This window comes from Plasmodium fragile (assembly GCF_000956335.1).
Source record: "Plasmodium fragile strain nilgiri unplaced genomic scaffold supercont1.3, whole genome shotgun sequence".
In the NCBI taxonomy this organism is placed as follows: Eukaryota; Apicomplexa; class Aconoidasida; order Haemosporida; family Plasmodiidae; genus Plasmodium; species Plasmodium fragile.
The window spans coordinates 135,357-151,981 of record NW_012192583.1 but is presented as its reverse complement, the minus strand read 5'-3'; the positions used below and the strand labels follow the sequence as shown (position 1 = coordinate 151,981).

Genomic DNA, 16,625 nt, shown 5'->3' with positions numbered 1-16,625 from the left:
AAAAAAAAAAAAAAAAAAATGTTTATTTTTGCGCTGCCATTCGGACAGGGCGACAGAATAGTTAGTAACGCTTGCACGTCCGTTGCCTCTTCCCCCCCCTTCTTTTCTCTTTTTTTTTTTTTTTTGTGCTTCGTTGAAATGTATGCCTTACGTGTGCTATAGTAATATACCTACCCATACGTGCATACAACCATTTGAATGAAAATGCTGTTTTGTAATTTTGTTTAAACTAAACCTTACCTCTTCAAAAGTCAAATGTGTTGTCTTAACCCCCGCTTGGGGGTCAGGAGGAGGAATCTTTTTCCTTTTTCTCCGCATAAGAAAAAAGGACGAATAGGGGCATAAAACAGGGATGCACATTGAGGAGGGCTACATAACGTGAACATTACATGGAGGATTAAAAAAATATATATATATTCCCCCATTTTGCTGCTTATAGATGGACAAAACAAAAAAAAATTATTTGTGGGGTGAGTGTGCAATGCTGCACTGACCAAATGGGCATTGTACAGGATAGTGTGGCTCCCGCTCGGGGTGATTGCAGCGGGTTAGTATTCAACGTAGCTTCGTTACGGTTTGCGGCAACTTTTTCTGCTTTTTTTTCTTTTTCTTGTGCGCCGCCGCTTCCTCCGCTTCATCGCTATCGGAACAAATCGAAGATGAGCAAAAACAGGGAGGTGCACACGAGGGCGAAGAAGATGAGCGAGTTCATGCTTTTCTTGTTTTGAATTTTACTGAGGTAGGTATTCCCTTGGGCCACGTTCTCTATGCTCTCCTCCACCACGTGCTCTATCATGTTCAAGTTCTCATTCTGCTCATATATCTTTGTAACAAATATGTTCATTAATTTACTTATTTTGGCGATTTTATTTTTAGTTTCCATGATGTAGGTGTTTTCTTCCTTTTCAAAGAGGTCCACGTACTTTTTGAATTCCAGCTGTTGGTTCGTGCCCAGGGTGTAATCATGGCTGCCGCTCAGGATATCATTATGGCTGCTGCTCAGGGGGGAGAGAAATTCCCCCTTGGCCCTTTCCGCCTCTTCCTCTTCAACATAGTTGAACGTATTGAACTGGACTCTCTTGTCCCTTCGCTTTCTCACAGTTGCGTTTTTCACCAAGTCTTCCTTGGAATTGATATGTTGCTTTTTTTCCCCTTCGTTCAAAAGGTAATTTTCACATTTCTCCTTTTCTTCGTAATGGCCGAGGTTATTCTTTTCCCCATTTTTGTACTCCTCAGTATTGTTGTTCTTGATGGAGTTACCGAACTGGTGATAATTTGTGTTCGTCTCCTGGTGGGAGGTGGCGCCTCCTCTTCCATGCGTTAAGCCCAAAAGATCAGCAGGTTGTTTTTTAAATTGGCTTTCACACGAATTGGTGCCATATATGTAACGGTTCAATCTGTTAAGGTAATCGAAGTTACACTTGACACCCTTCACGTCGTAGAAGCAAAAGTTCGTGTACCGATTCAACTTCAAGTGGTAGCTACTTAAGTTGTGTTCATACTTGTTAATAATGTCAATGAAAATTCCAAGCAGGCTGTTTAGGCAGCCGAGCACGTGCTTGTGTGTTTCCGTCTCCGTCTTCGATTTTAAAAGGTTAATGTCTTCAGATATTTTATTAACAGCGTAGAGTAAATTCCCTTTATTTTTGACCCTCGTCTTTTTCTCCTTCACGTGTATGCTTCGGGGGATTGTTAAGCTGTACTGCTTTAGCGTGTTATTATCTATGTAATCACAGTTGGCAAGCAGGTTTGTGTATATTTTGCTGCTCTGAATAAGAAACTCATCCTTGCATTTGATTTCCCTGCGAGTCAGGGCCACTCCTTTGTCGCGCTTCCTGCATAAGCACATGAACTCGTCTGAGCGATCCATTTTGGGGGAGTTGCCGCTGGTTTCGCCAACTGCGCGCGCGCGTTTGCCACCCTCATTTTTACCGCTCCGAATTGCCGCTTTCTCGTTTCAAAATGACCCTGCGTGGGATTTCTAATGAAGAGCAATTTCCTTCATGGGAAAAAAGTTACAAAAAAAAAAAAAAAAAAAAAAATGTGCCACACAATAACAAACTTGAAATGCTATACAATCTCTACCTCGCCTGTTAACACGTTTGTAAAAAAAAAAAAAAAAAAAAAAAAAAAAAAAAAATCGGTGGGGCATTAACATATGCCCTACCTTAATTACGAAAAAAAAGAAAAAAAAGGGAAGGCTACATGCCCCCCCCTACAAACATGTATAGATGGATGTATGTATGCATGTATGCATTTGCCTGTGCATACTTTTACCATCCCAACGACACCGCAAAAGGGGAGAAAAAAAAAAAAAAAAAGTGTGGCGCTGGAGATGTCATGATGAGTGAGGGAAAAAGTCTCCCTGGCCCATGTGTACGGTGTCATGCCTTTATTACCCTGCTGAGTAGTAGTTCCCCCCTTCCAACTGCGCATATATGTTGGAGGCATTTCCTATCTGTAGCCGCCCTCTACCCCAAATCGTGCATCTTCCCGCGCAACACACAAATGGACTTCCTACACACGTCGCGCATATAATCATTGTACCCCTCATCATGATACATTTTATTTTTGGCGGCGTAGTTGAGCAAACGCTGGTAATGTTGGAGGGCCTGCACGATGAAGGTTTTGTCGTCCACTGCGGACAGCGTTTTGCACACATAAAAGTATATGTCAAAGTAGGCTTTTTTTTCCTCTTCGTTTTGGAAGGAAGAATCTGGGTTGGTCAACTCTTCCTCAATTTGGTAGGTATTCAAAAAGAAGAAATAATATTTCACGATTTGTAAGATTAATCCCTTTTCCTGACTAGTGAGAGGTCCTCCGATGTGATCATCAAATTGGAGGTTCCTGTTTTTGTTCAGGTCATTCATGTGCATGTTATCGATAAGGGTGTTACATTTTGTGCAAATGAAAATATCCTTTAAGATGAGTGCACACTTCAGAGCCATTTCTCGCTGGTAGGACAAGTACTGCTTATGTGTTATGTGGGCCAAAGGGGCACTCATGCAATTTAACATTTGTCTGCAGTTCTGTATGTACTGTTCATACGAATTGGTAAAAAAGTTAAAGTAAAAATAGGATTCACTTGAATTCAGGAGGATATCCAAGTGTAATGTTGTTTCGTTATGCAGGGAGAAATATGTGAGCGTTTTTTTTTTATATTTTTTTACCTTTTTAAATAAAAATTGTACTTGGTCAAAGTTGTGGCATAGGTAGTGTGCATGCTCGCAGTGCCCTATGCAGGTGCTCTGTTCTTCCTGCCCTCCATGGGGGGTACGCAAAGGAGGGGGATGCCACTGCTCACACTCTTGATCACCCCTTCCCTTGGAGAAACCTGTATACACCTTTTTCATCTTATCTGTGGCTAGCTTGGCGTACTCTGAGTGACCAAAGTTGCAAACTTCGAATTGCATGTGGGGAAGGTTAACTTTTTCAAATTGAAACATTTGAAGAAACTCAGCAGCGTGGTCCTTGTCCAGGTGGATGTTTACCCAGGGGGTCGCGTCGCCGTTCGGCAGGGCAGTCGCTTCGGTAGCGGTGGTTATTGTTACCGGTTCTTCTTCTGCTACTGCTGCTGATGATGATGTGAAGGGACGAGCACCTGCGCGTTCAGCTTCGGCCAAAACCTGGGAGAAAATTTCCCCCACCAAGCCATCCACTTTTTTTATCTTCCCCTGAAGGAACGTCGAACAGGACATTTGCTCATTCGCCCCAGGGAGGACATGTTGACTCCTCCTGCCGACGTCCCCCTCCATCTCCTCCTCCTCTTGACCCAATTCAAAATTGAAATTATTGCTGTGCACAATTTGTTCACGTATAAACTCATAAGCGATGTTGCTATCGCCCACGAGGGAGAAAACGTCTCGAAGACGTTTCGATGGAAATTTCTCTCCACATGAATAATGAGTAGGTTCTTCATTTGGCATAGTCTTCACATCAGAGGTGCTCACTGGTATGGTGCGTTCCAGGTAGGAAGCTACTCCCAGATCATCCTCCTCCTGGTCGATGACGTTATCACGAATACAAATTTTGTTTTTGTAAAAGTCGTCCCTACTGCATAATTTTCCCCCTTCTCCACAACCCCTTGCTGTGTTTTTCTTTTTCCCTTCGTTCCCTTTTTTTCCCTCCAGTGGGTTGCTACCCATATGGTGTGTGTTGTTCCTGCCACCACACCCTTGAAGCAACGAACGAATGGTCCCCTTCACCTTGTCCATGCGTCCATAAACCTCACACGCCTTTGCATACGTGTCGTCGTCGTCTCCTCCTCCTGCTCCCCCCCTTTTATTCGCATAACGCAAATAATTGTGTTTCAAATATATAATATAAATCTCAAGCAAGTTCCTGTACGCCATGTACTTGTACCGTTGAGAAAGTTTTTTTTTTTTTTTTTTTTTTTCTCCCTTGAAATGATGAAATAATTTGCTAACGTCTTTGGTCATACAGAGGGAAAACAAAACAAGATACTCGTAAATGCTAAGGAAGTGCACATCTAGGAAAAGGTATATGCATTCGTTTATGCTTTCAAACAGGGACGTGGTAGTTTCCATTATTTTATTCAGCTTGTTCTCAATCTGTGTGTCGATCCTTTTCTCTCCTCCCTCCTCTGCATCGACACATCTGGGGTCCCCATAAAAGTGGCAGTCCTCTTGTGTTAACTCCTCAGTCAGGTAGACGAGCTCACCATGCGGGGGGGTCGTCTCGTTGGGGTTTCCTCCCGCTATGGGTTCTTCCCTCGTGATGAGAGGCATCGACCTACACTTCTGCCTCACCTCCTCTATGTCACTTCTCAGGAGGAAGGAGTGCAAATCGATACTTTTCATGGCAAGGAAAGTGGACGCCGTGATGAAGTTAAACTCGAGGAACACTTGGTTGATGTGCTGAATAATGTTTATCATGTCTTGGAACGAGTTGTATTTTTTTTTCTCTCCCTTTTCCGCGTTTGCCCCTTTCTCCGCGCCTGCCGCTTTCCCCTGGTTAGCACACTGGAGGAACAAAAAACTGTGCGTCAGGAAGAACAAGCAGGAGTAGGCGTCCCCTTCCCGTTTGCAATTCAACCCCACCATCTTACACACGCGGGACAAGAGCCTCGCGACAGATACGTCGAACCTGAGGTAGACCTTGCCGTCCACGCACACGTAGTGCACAATTGCTTTGTCCTTAAAGTGCGGGAAGGAAATTAGAAGGAGGAAGAGGCTGACGTGCAGGTGGTTCTTCTCCCCTTCGTCACTTATCAGGTGCATGTGGTAGAAGCAGAGCGCGAGGTACATCAGGGGGAGATGGAAGGCCCACCGTTCGTTTCCCGCAGAGGGGCAACCGCCACTGCCGCTAACGCGACTGCTGCTAACACCTCTCTGCTCCGCTTTGTCCGCACGAACAGGTTCATCCCTACCCTCCCTCATACCCCTCAGCAGCAGAGATATGCACATGTAGAACCCCTCCATGAGGTCCTGGCACAGTTGGGCAAAGTTACATTTCTTGTCCACCTGACTGGCGTCGTTGCCCTCTTCCGTGGTTAACTCTTCTGGTAGTTTTTCTTCCCTCAGGTCATTTATACCACCCAGTGGACTCCAGCCATCAGGCTGGCACAGCAGTTCCTCCCGTTTGAAATTCTCCCCATGCTTGCTTTGGGTTAGTGTTTGCTTTATTTTGTGTATGTTTTCTTCAATTATTTTTTTTTTTTTCCTTTCCTGTTTCAGCTCTGCCCCTCGTTTGGCCTCTTCACTCTTAGCAAGGATTTTATTAACCAATAGGATGAAATGAATTAAATAATTACTCACCAAGTCGTTGGTCTTTATCTCCTGCAGTCGTTTTAATTGGCGTAATTTCTCGCGTAGGAGATCCTCCTCTACGTCTCCCCATAAAATGGAGTTCATTGTAACGAAAAAGGGAGAACCATGAAAAAAGGGATTATATATATCATCACATCCCACAGGGGGATGAAATGACAAAAAAAGTCACGCATACAAAAGCGTGGCAAAGCAGCGTAATATTCATGTTCGTACATGTAGCTTTGCTCTGCTGCGCTAACGCGCCAGGCAGGAAAATGGAGTTTAAAAAAAAAAAAAAAAAAAAAAAAAAAATCACAAAAAAGGGAAAGTCCATTTGTACATATGCGTGGGATAAAACCCCGTCAACACGCATGCACTCTTGCCTGTGCGACCAAAAAAAAAAAAAAATGGCGACAGTCGTCGTCCCCAGGCCAAATCTTGCATAGGGTTGTTGCAAAACAGATGATGTGATGATAGGCAACCACTTATTCTTCACTTCCACCCGCAAGACGCGTTAAAGGGGGAAGTCAACAATACGCACTTTAAAAACGCTTCCCGCAGCGTCGAAAGTTGTAGAAGCAACTCTCGCCCAGTTCTACACCTGCACACGTATAGGGGGGCAGTCCTGTGCGCGCGTTTGGTAAGCTTGTGAACTTCGCCCGTCCACTTCGCCCTCTTCTCCAATCACACGTGGGTCTCAATAAACCTGTTTAAAAAGGCACAAATGGAAAGGTGCCTCTCCTGCTTGTACACCTTGCTCGTCCCAAAACGGATCTCCCCGCGGGTCTGCAGAAAAGGAAAGGTGCTTCTTCATATGAGAAAAATATAACAAAAAAAGAAAGAAGCCTTCACCAAAAGGGGGATGATCTAAACACGAGTAACACGTCGGTAAATCGACATCCCCACGCATGCACACATCTGCATTGTGTCCACGCTGGTCGTGGTGGTGGTGATGGTGGGTGGGGGGCGAATCCCCATGCAGGCGTACCTGCTTCACTTGTTTTAGGCGCAAAATTAGGAGCGACACAAAAGTGGGATGGTAATACATAACGAGGTAGACTAATTCTAAATTTTGGAGAAAGTACTTATGCCTTTTCCCCCTCTTGCGGGTTGCTTCTTTCGCCTTCAGTGTGCCTTCGCCGTCGCCTTCGCCTTGTATGTCTACTCCAACTTCGGCTTCAAGTTTTAGGTTAAGGAGGGATGCAATGAGGCAGTCCTGGAGGGGAGAAGGGGATGGAGGGGAGCAGTGATCAAGTCGCGGCTTAGCACATCGATGCAGCTACATCAACGCGGGGAAAGTGACGACGTCGCGGCTTAACACATCCGCTACACATATGCCAACCTGGAGGAAGAACGCGCGGTGCTTGTCCAGGAGGGCGTCCAGCACGGAAGAATCAAAGCGTAGGAAGAGTAGCGACGATATGGTGAAAAGAACCTTAAGCGCGAGGAAAAACCCGCGCTCGTCCGTTCGAATGTTCCCAGCGCAAGCATTGAAGTAGTTCTGTTCAAAGAGGTGGTAGGGCTCTGAGTTGGCTCCTTGTCCCTTTGCGGTCATCAAAATAAAAAAGTAGTAATGAAAAAAAAAATTCACAGAAAAGGAAAGGATGCTGCTTATATTGCGAGTGAACATCTGGTCGTCTTTCCTTTTGTTGTACTCGTCTTCACATATAATGTAGACAAACGGCACTCCGTTCAGCCTGTCAATTGGTATATTGCATGGAATAACTAAATCGTAATCTTTGGAAAAAAAATTATGAACATGTTCAGGTGGAAATTTCACAAAATGATCATTTTGAACAATCTGAATTGACTCCACAATGTTAAAAATGCATCTGTAAAATATGTCATACAGGATTTTCACATGCACAATGTTTTTCATGGTTGGGTCTAGTATGAGGAGAAAGAGTTTCGTTACAAACTGCTTGTTGTGAATGTACCGATCTGCCTGCACATGTTTCATAATTAAAAGGAATGCTAAAAAGTCCTTTTCATCATCTACCCATATGGCGAACAACTCCAGCAAACTCAGAAAATCATCCACATAGTGCCCATTTTCGAAAAGTAAATAATTGCAAAAGACGTGCACCATTGAAGTTAATTGTTTGTCAAATTTTTCCTTTAGCATTTTAAAAGGTTCGCATGATCGATTCAATTCTCGTAAGTGGGACTTTACATCTTTAAAAAATTCAATCACAACTTCGATAGCCTTTTTTATTTTTCCTATAATGGTGTGCAGTTCGCCCATGGGGAGGTTCACTTGGGGGGGGTGGTCGGTTCCCGTTGGGGGGGAAGAGGTCTCCCCTGCTGCGTCCACCTCTTTTCCCCCCGTTGCACAAAGCACATGTTGACTTATAAAATTAATCACATGTTCAATATTGTTGCAGATGAGTGGGATGATCTGTGCGGAGGAGGTCCCTGCCTCAAAGGGGAAAGTGTTGTCCCCCTTATTACCACCTTTGTCTCCCCCCATGTACTTCATCACCTGTTCTGCAAATAAGTAAAGCTCTACGTTCATATATGATAATGGCGTTTTTAAAATGTCAATGCTGTTCTCACTTAGGAAGGAAAAACTCAGACACGAGTAGACAGTAGAATACAAAGTGTACAGGACCTCCTTCTCCTCTTGTACCTTCACTTGGGAAAACAGGTATATAATATTAGCATACAATTTATATACGCTTCTTTTGTCCAACACGTTTACACATCCTTGCTTCTTTATGTATGCATTTAGATTCGTTTGACATTTCATTGCTGTTACTCTGTTTTGGCTGTACGTTTCTATCACCTTGTTGAGTAAGTGGAAGTACTCCTTCACGAAACGGCTGCCGCTGAGCTTTAGGAACGTGTTGTTTAGCAGGATTAGAGACATGTCCACGCTTCTGCTGTTTAGAAGGAACTTTGGTTCCCGCGCGAGGCTTATCAGGTGGGAGGCTTCGTCCTGGGCGCGCGCATCCCCTTTAGGGAGTTCCCCGTTAGGACGTTCCCCTTTAGGTAGTTCCCCCTCAGGTAGCTCCCCCTTTGGAATTTCCCCCTTTGGGGGGGTTGCCCCTCCGTTGGGCGTCCCCACCCTCGGGCGCATCGCCTCCACCATCCGGATGTTCTCGCTGAGTGCATCGAAAAGGAGCTCCACCAAGCTGATGCGCTCTTCCTGGGAGTCTTCCTCCGCAGGGGAATCCTCATCTCCTGAGGAGTCGTCCTGCCTGCAGAAGGCATCCCCCTCGAGTATGTCTCCCGCTTTGCACACTTCTTCTCCCCTCCCAGGTGCCACATCAAAGTCTTCCCTCTTTTCCCCTTCATGGCGGAACTCCTTAACCCCCTTGAGCCCACCCCGTGTTTCTCCCAAGGGGCCTTGCAGAGCAGGATGTCCCCCTTTCGCTTTCTTTAGCTTCTTCTTCAAAAAATACATGTCTGCGTCAAAGCTGACGCTGTTCCCTTCACGAGGAAAAAAGGAGTTATCCACAATCTCCCTTTCATTTAAAAAAGGTAGCATCTTCAAAAGGTATTCTAGACATTCAAAGTATATGTCGTTGATTCCGTCCGTGTTGTAGTTCCCCCCCACATCTTCCAATGCGTCGTCCGATGCGTCCGACTCTGGCGACTCCCCCGTGTCGCTTACACATGGGGATAGTTTCTCACTCCGTGTGTGCGAGGTGAGAGATTCTTCCCCTTTCCCCTCCCCCTTTGTTCCTTTCTTTGCCCTCCGCTCCACCGCCTCCACCTTTTCATTCCATTCATTCACAAAATCGCAATAATAAAAAATGATCGAGTTAACAAAAGGCATACACCTCTTTAAGTAAGTCTGAGTCGACTCAGCTATTAAGCTGTTGACTAACCGGAGAGCAAATAACTGGAAGGAGTTGTCTGACCGGAGTAATAACGAAATGAAGTGAGCACTGATGCATTTTGAAATTTTTAATTTTTCTCCTTCATGTAGATAGCTGGTATATCTAGAAAGTTTTAAAATGTTTGCAAATTTGTCTTTTGTGTTATCACTGTTTTTTATCCTTCTTAGGATGACCTTTATTTGTTCGCTTTTGTTCAAATGGTTCTTTTTCTCCCCCTCTGTGTGTTTTGCGTGTATTTTGCTCAGATCGCTATCTTTCTCCCCCATCTTCTTTTATTTTTTTTGCGTGCATTTCTGTTTTCACTCGCCAGCGAGTGGGTAAAAGTGGAAGAACAAGCGACGTGGACAAAAACAACGTGTTGACAAAAAAAACAAAAAAAAAAAAAAGTTACTTCTTCCCCCTTGGGGAGGTAACACAGAAGCAACCGTCTTTCACAGCCAAAGGGTCAGTCGCGCCGATTTACAAAGTGGGCGCGCTGTTATTATTTTTGCTTCTCCGTTAAATGAAGGTTAGCACGGTGGGCGCAGTCTCAGCGCAGTGAGAGCGATCAGCGCGGTAAGCGGCGCTTTGATCCGCTTGGCTCTATTTTTACGAGCGGCAAATATGATGCACGCTGAGCACTGAACGAAGATGCAAACGGAAACGTCACATATATAAAGAAGTAGGCCCGCGATGTGATGGTGTATCGGAGGATTCCTTTGGGGGGGATCCCTTTGCGACTTCCACTTCCAACTGCCCTTCTTCAACTTAAGGGTCCCTCGAACCCCTTGATCGCTGTTTTATTTTTCAGGAAAAAACAATAAAATAAAAAAGGGTGGGTTAAAAAGAAGAATAACGCCATGCCGACAGGCATGCACAAATGTGCCAGTAGTCATATGGAATTGCCCCGCCCCATCACTTTGCAACAACACGGGGACACGAAAAAAACAACGTGCAACGGGATGGTGTTCTAAGAAGAGCTATGCAGTTGTTTCCCCATTTGTATTTTTTTTTTTTTTTTTTTTTTCTCTTTACTCATTCTCCGCTTGGGCTCCTTCGAACTGCAAATTAAAGAAAACGAATAAAGAAGGGCGGAAAATATTTGAACACACCGGGGTAAGGGGCACTTCCACGTGCGTCCCCCCTTTCGGTAAGAATTATCACAAATGGGGAGGAGGCAACGAAGAGGGTACATTCTTCTATTTCTCACTTATTTGTTTGATTTTATTTTTTTTTTATTTTTTCTTTTTTTGGGAAGAGTTACCTTTTGTTGTTCTTCCCAAAGATAAACCCTTCGTGCGAGACCTGCATATGTGTACGTTATTTTTATTTTATTTTTTTTTTTTTGCAAAATACTCGGTCAGCACAGAAAAAGGGGGAAGTGCAAATGGGGTGTCCCTTCTTCCCCCACGCTCACATTTGGCCACTGCATTTTTTTAAGACTGCCTCAGACGCGCCTTACATATTTGGGGAACCCTTTGCAAAACCAGGCATAGTTCCGGAAGCTTTTAGGAACACCTTTTACTCTTTAAGGGGGGGGAAAAAAAAAAAAAGTTACAAATGGGTTGAGTTACGTGTGCTTTAGACTTCTTTTTCCGTGCCGCTTCAACTTATCGTTGTGTTCCTCCTACGCAGAATAGGAGCTGCCTGTGCTTACCCGTTAGCTGTGGACATCTAAGGGGGGAAAATAAGGTGGGGGAGTATCCATTGGATGTGTATTTTTTTTTTTTTTTTTTTTTTTCTTTAAATCCATTTTTAAAAAGACGTTACCGTGAAGTAGTCACAATCGACTTCCCTGCATTTTTCTGAAAGGAATTTAAAAAAAAAAAAAAAAAAAAAAAGATAACGTGGAATTCCTTTTACTCTTTTCAAGTCACACATTTTGCCCCTTTTCTGTTCGCATGCAGTGGAGGAAAAAAAAATTGCGTCTCCTGCTACCGTATAGGTCATCCAAGCGCAAGGCTGAGTTCATCTCGAATACCACATCCTTCTTTTCGCACACCCCTGTAATGGTGCATAAAAAAGGGTGGGGGCTTCTTCAGCGTAACAACCTCGAGGTGTCTGTTGTGGGAAATTCCCCTAACCGCTTAACATATACAGCCCCCGACTGGGTGGGGAAAAAATTCCCCCTTTTTGACCTTGAACATTTGGAAACACTTCGTAGTTGTGGGGCAGCCTTCCGCTAACTGACAAACGGGGAGGGGACAATTGCGCGCGTGGGTATGCAGCTTCATGAGTAAGCTGCATGTGTGGTGTGCGACTGCTATGCCGCTACTCCTTCCTTAAAGATTAAGGGGCGACCCCGGGGAGGCGCCTTTTTTTCTTATCCTTTACTGTAAGACATTTTGATATAAATCTGGGGGGTATAAATTGGGGTAGAAAAATGAACAACCAATTTTGCGCTTCCTCAGAGGCATGTTTTAAGGGGGGAGGGGCCCATTCTCCCCATGAGCATCTGCCATCCCATTTTTGTCCCCACATGCATATGGCACACATCCTTAAACTCACCTTGGAGTTCCTCTGAACTGTTGCATTTTTATACGAGGAGGATTCACACAGTGTGTACCCATCGTAGTTGAAAATTATGAAAACGCAGTTGCTTAAGGCGTTACACCTGATTTGGACGGGGCACACACACACAAAGGGGAGTGGAGTGGTGTGGGGAAATGTGTTCACAAGGAATGCTGTGAAGGAAGGAGAAATAATTTGGCGACCCATTCCATTTCAAAATATGCTGCATGATTACTTCTGCTCGGCCTCATTCACGTCTATGTATTTTTTCCTAAGCAGCGGTTTTTCGCACAGGGCGTTTCTGCAAAAGGGGGGAGGGCATTTTTTCTCGTGAGAAGGGGGAAAAGGGCAACACATGGGGAGAGGGGGGGAACACTCTACGACGTGTAGCTGCACATGCGCCCATCTGTACATCTTTCCCCTTTTACATGTCCTCCACATGAAGGTACAGCTCCTCCTTTTCCGCTTCACCTGTGAAATTGACAGGGGGGGACACAATGAAAGGAGGTGAGAAGGAGGACCCACGCGAGGGTGGGGAAATGCATGCGCTTTCACTGAAACCCGCGCTGCTCCAACCCTTTTTTAAAAAAAAAACCTTGAAACTCAACATTCCAGGTGTTGTCGTCCCCTCTTCGGGCCTTTACGTTGTCTGCAAGAAATGAGTAGCACACAAAAATGGTAAGATAAAATGACTTGTCTCCCATTTCGTGAAGAGCAAAGTGGTGAGATAGGTCTTTTACGTACACATGGGAAACGCCTCCAGAGCGTCTGACGTGCAGGTGTATTTTACAACCAGTTTGTGGAAGTCCTTTATCATGGATAGGACTTTGAACGTTTCGTCGTTCACAAGGATCTGACGTGGGGAATGCACATATGGACAGTTGGGAACATACGCACAGTAAAAAAAAAAATACTTTAGTGAGGACTTCCTCCCACCACCACACCTCTCTCTTCTCAGTGCTTCCACTCCACGGAAGCTGAAACCAAATATGAGGCTTCACCAAATTGTGTATTTTTTACATCGCAGCTGGGTTTCCCTTCACATAACATTTGAACAACGGGCAGGGTGTGCGGTGCGTCTAAGGAGTCTGGGGGAGTCCCCACATGGTATAAAAAGGGAGTCATCGTATTTGAAGCATTTTCCAACATGGGTCACTCTCACACGTGTGCAAATGTATAACGTGAGTATACACTATGCGTTCATGCAATGGACATCTGTGGCGCCATTTTTTTTTTTGAGGTAACTTTTTTTTATAAGAAAATGATCAACGGAAGGATTTCCATAACTAGCATCCAAAATGTGGACCGACTGATCTCCCCCGCAATGGAGAGTTATTCTTTCCTTCAAATTTCCACTTAATATTTTTATGGGGCCATTTTCAATTTCATCGTTTGGCTTTAAGCAGAGAAATGTATAGCTACACAAGGTGGTGATGAGCACCACGAGCGGGATCAACCTTACGCGATTCATTTGGGGGAACAAAATGGGGAAGCACACAAGTGGGACAATTTTTACTCGATATGTGCGACTTAGTCGGGATTTATAACTTAGTCGAGCGGTGCAACTTAGTCGAGAGAGACACCCAACTGAGACAATTCATAAAACGAAATTGTCTTCACATGGAGGAAGAATCTCCCACCTAATAAAATAATGCGCACAATATTTAACGATGGTGGAATTTGCTGGCAAGTCCGTCACTGCTGGTGAACTATGGTGTAGGTACACAACAGCGGGAAGTGTGTGTAGGGGGGAAGCGGGGGAGTGGGAACATACAAAACGCCCCGCGTGCGCATGAAACATGCACATATGGATACACCTGTTTTGGAGAAAGTGAATCGAAGACATTTCCATTTATGTTTCCCTTTCTTTTTTTACCTAATTTTTTAATCGCATCGCCATGATGGGCACTTGGCCTCCGAGTAGTTCGTCCCCCATTTTTGTGGTCCACTTTGGGCAGAAGTCAAAAAGGCGATGGAACAAAAAAGGAGGGGAGAATGTTCCCAAGCTGAAAATTTACAAAACCGGTGCATGTTTTTTCTCCCCCCGCCGCTGTTTTTATATAGACTTCATCCAAACCGTTTAATTTAATACCAAACGGGGGGGAACTTCAAAAATAGCTTGTTTCTACATGATGGTAAAATGCAGAACTTGGCTAACTTGGCCTTCACTCATCCTTTTTTATGGTCTACCCCAAATGGCAACATTTTTTTTCCCTAAAAAAAAAAGGCTGACCATGACGAAAGTATACTGTAATATTTATGTATAAATGGGACAACTCGGGGCGTTACCAAAAAATGCACAATGCGCGAAGGGAGAAAAAAAAAAAAAAAAAAAAGAACAAATGAGAGCAACTTCAATTTTTTCCAACCATTACAACATTCCAAAATTTTCAAAAGAGCTACTTTTCAAATTTCCTTTTTTGGAGTTTGCCTGCCCAGAGAAAGAATATTCATTCTTCAGAGATAAAACAAAAGGAAGCCATTTTAGCAACAGGGGCAAAAGCGAGCATCGTACCACCTACTCAATTGCTCCCACTATTGTGTAGAACATAAGTGAGCTGCCTCTCAACAGGGGCACAAAAAAATACATCTGGGTAAAACTCATCCCTAGGGAACCCATTTGGCACGTTTTTCAAAAATAAATCAGCGACAGGCGAGTACGTCAGGCCAAATCGTCGTTTGCCCCACCCCAGAGCAGGAACAGTCTTGCACATTTACCATTTGCGCCACGCACATGTAACGTACACATACGTACCATACGTGTACATAGTGCCCACAGTGTACACATTTGTGTGGGCATAATCTCCACTGCGACGTAGTGCCAACATGCGTCCCCCAAAAAATGAAAACGGACGTAACACGGAAGGCCAACCGGCAAAAAATACAGAAAGTGCAAACACGTTAAAGAGAAAGGTCAGTGAATTGTACGCCGACGAAGGTTGCCAACATGGCGAAAAGGGTCTACCAGAAGATACCTCCCATTTTGTTCTTAGCAGTGGAAGTGCCGGGAAAAAACTAGGAACTGCCACGGAAAATCATAACCCTGAAAACATTCACGAAAATACAAATGTACATGAAAAGAAGGAGGACGATGGAGTAGTAAACCAAAATGGACAAACCAATACTGAAAAAATGAACACAAAGGAGTACAAACCTTCAACAGATGAACCACCAATTGGGAGGAAAAAAAAAAAAAGAAAAAAAAAATTTAATGAAAATGAAGTCACCAAACCGTCGAAACAAATGATTAGAATAAATTACCTATTGCAAGCATCATTTCTAATGAATGAATTTAACCCGAACATCTCAAGGGAGTATATAAAAACCATGAGAAAACTTTCAAACAAGTTTTTAATAAAATACGACAAAAAATTTAAGAAACTTTTCTGCAAAAAATGCAACTCAGTCCTCATCCCAAGTGCTACTTGCAAAGTTTCTGTTAACCCACTAAATTTGAGGAAAAAAAAAAAAAACAAAAATGAGGAGGTCAGTAGCAATTTAAAGGGCAAGTGCAGAGATGAATTTCTGGTTTCATACCGGTGTAACTACTGCCAGCATGATACGAAATTTGTGTACGAAAATGGTTTGACCGCTCAGCGCGTGAATGAAGCGGAGGTCGCCTGACGGGGATGTAGATCCACAAGTGGATGGAAAAACGCATGTCCAACTGTATAAACATGTTTAGCAGGGAGGGGGTGCTCCGCAAATTGGAACAAAAATTCTGAGCAATGTGTGCGCAAACGTAAGACATGTTAAAACCGGGAAAAACTGCCCCCCCACCCTCCCTACACATGCACACACAGCTTGTAGAAATTGTAAGCTTTGTTCTGTTAAAACCAGAAATGAACAAAAATGGGAAAAAATGAAGCAAAGCAGAGTATAGCAACACGAAGTAAACAAAATTACAAGCTATAATCCATTTCCACAAGGAAATTTACAAAATGGAGTTTTTTTTTTTTTTCCCCCTACCCCTCCCCTTTTTTTTTTTTTTTTTTTTTTTTTACAACACTGCAACAATCTTGCTTGTTCCTGTTGGTGCATTCGCATGTTATTTCTACTTTGGATTACACAACAAAATGGGGCACAAATATTTTTTCACGAATGTATGAATTTTTCAAGATATTTACGCTTGTATATGTTCCTTCTAATTCATCTGTTTTTAACATCCTCTTTGTTTTGTTTTATTGTGTTTTTTTTTTTTGTTTCAGGTAATCATAATCATCCACAGCACTTTTGTTAACATGTACACATGTGTATACGTAATAGCCTTTTTTTTTTTTTTTTTTTTTTTTTTTTTTTTTTGTTTGAAGTGTCTAGATTTTTTGCAACTGCACTTCATTTTCTCATTCGTAAAAGGGAAGAGTAAAAATATTCAATAGCACTTTTGTTTATTGAAATTTTCGCATAAATTTTTCCTAATTAACAACAGACTACCTGGAAATTAAGCCTTTTGGCCATCTCAACATATCTACAAATTTGTGCACATGTGTGTGTGTGCGCGAAGGGTAGCATTATAAATGCG

At 43.5% G+C, this 16,625-nt stretch overlaps 5 protein-coding genes across 5 annotated transcripts; 1 reads left to right on the top strand and 4 right to left on the bottom strand.

The window, feature by feature from the left end:
- Positions 1–640: 640 nt before the first annotated feature.
- AK88_00355 (uncharacterized protein) lies at positions 641–1,870 on the bottom strand (the record flags this gene model as incomplete). The annotated part of the gene is made up of 1 exon (XM_012478006.1): positions 641–1,870. One exon carries the CDS (start codon positions 1,868–1,870, stop codon positions 641–643), a length of 1,230 nt encoding a protein of 409 aa, XP_012333429.1.
- A 601-nt stretch (positions 1,871–2,471) lies between these two features.
- On the bottom strand, positions 2,472–5,873 carry AK88_00354 (uncharacterized protein; the record flags this gene model as incomplete). Its single annotated transcript, XM_012478005.1, has 1 exon — positions 2,472–5,873. One exon carries the CDS (start codon positions 5,871–5,873, stop codon positions 2,472–2,474), a length of 3,402 nt encoding a protein of 1,133 aa, XP_012333428.1.
- Positions 5,874–6,452: 579 nt separating this feature from the next.
- AK88_00353 (uncharacterized protein) lies at positions 6,453–9,879 on the bottom strand (the record flags this gene model as incomplete). Its single annotated transcript, XM_012478004.1, has 3 exons — positions 6,453–6,554; positions 6,757–6,984; positions 7,111–9,879. 3 exons carry the CDS (start codon positions 9,877–9,879, stop codon positions 6,453–6,455), a joined length of 3,099 nt encoding a protein of 1,032 aa, XP_012333427.1.
- A 744-nt stretch (positions 9,880–10,623) lies between these two features.
- On the bottom strand, positions 10,624–13,574 carry AK88_00352 (uncharacterized protein; the record flags this gene model as incomplete). The annotated part of the gene is made up of 14 exons (XM_012478003.1): positions 10,624–10,653; positions 11,055–11,118; positions 11,250–11,266; positions 11,363–11,397; positions 11,531–11,596; positions 11,731–11,778; positions 11,927–11,948; positions 12,101–12,206; positions 12,339–12,404; positions 12,532–12,574; positions 12,699–12,752; positions 12,848–12,956; positions 13,124–13,191; positions 13,349–13,574. 14 exons carry the CDS (start codon positions 13,572–13,574, stop codon positions 10,624–10,626), a joined length of 954 nt encoding a protein of 317 aa, XP_012333426.1.
- A 1,355-nt stretch (positions 13,575–14,929) lies between these two features.
- AK88_00351 (uncharacterized protein) lies at positions 14,930–15,727 on the top strand (the record flags this gene model as incomplete). The annotated part of the gene is made up of 1 exon (XM_012478002.1): positions 14,930–15,727. The coding sequence occupies one exon, from the start codon at positions 14,930–14,932 to the stop codon at positions 15,725–15,727; it is 798 nt and encodes a 265-aa protein (XP_012333425.1).
- Between the last annotated feature and the right edge of the window lie 898 nt (positions 15,728–16,625).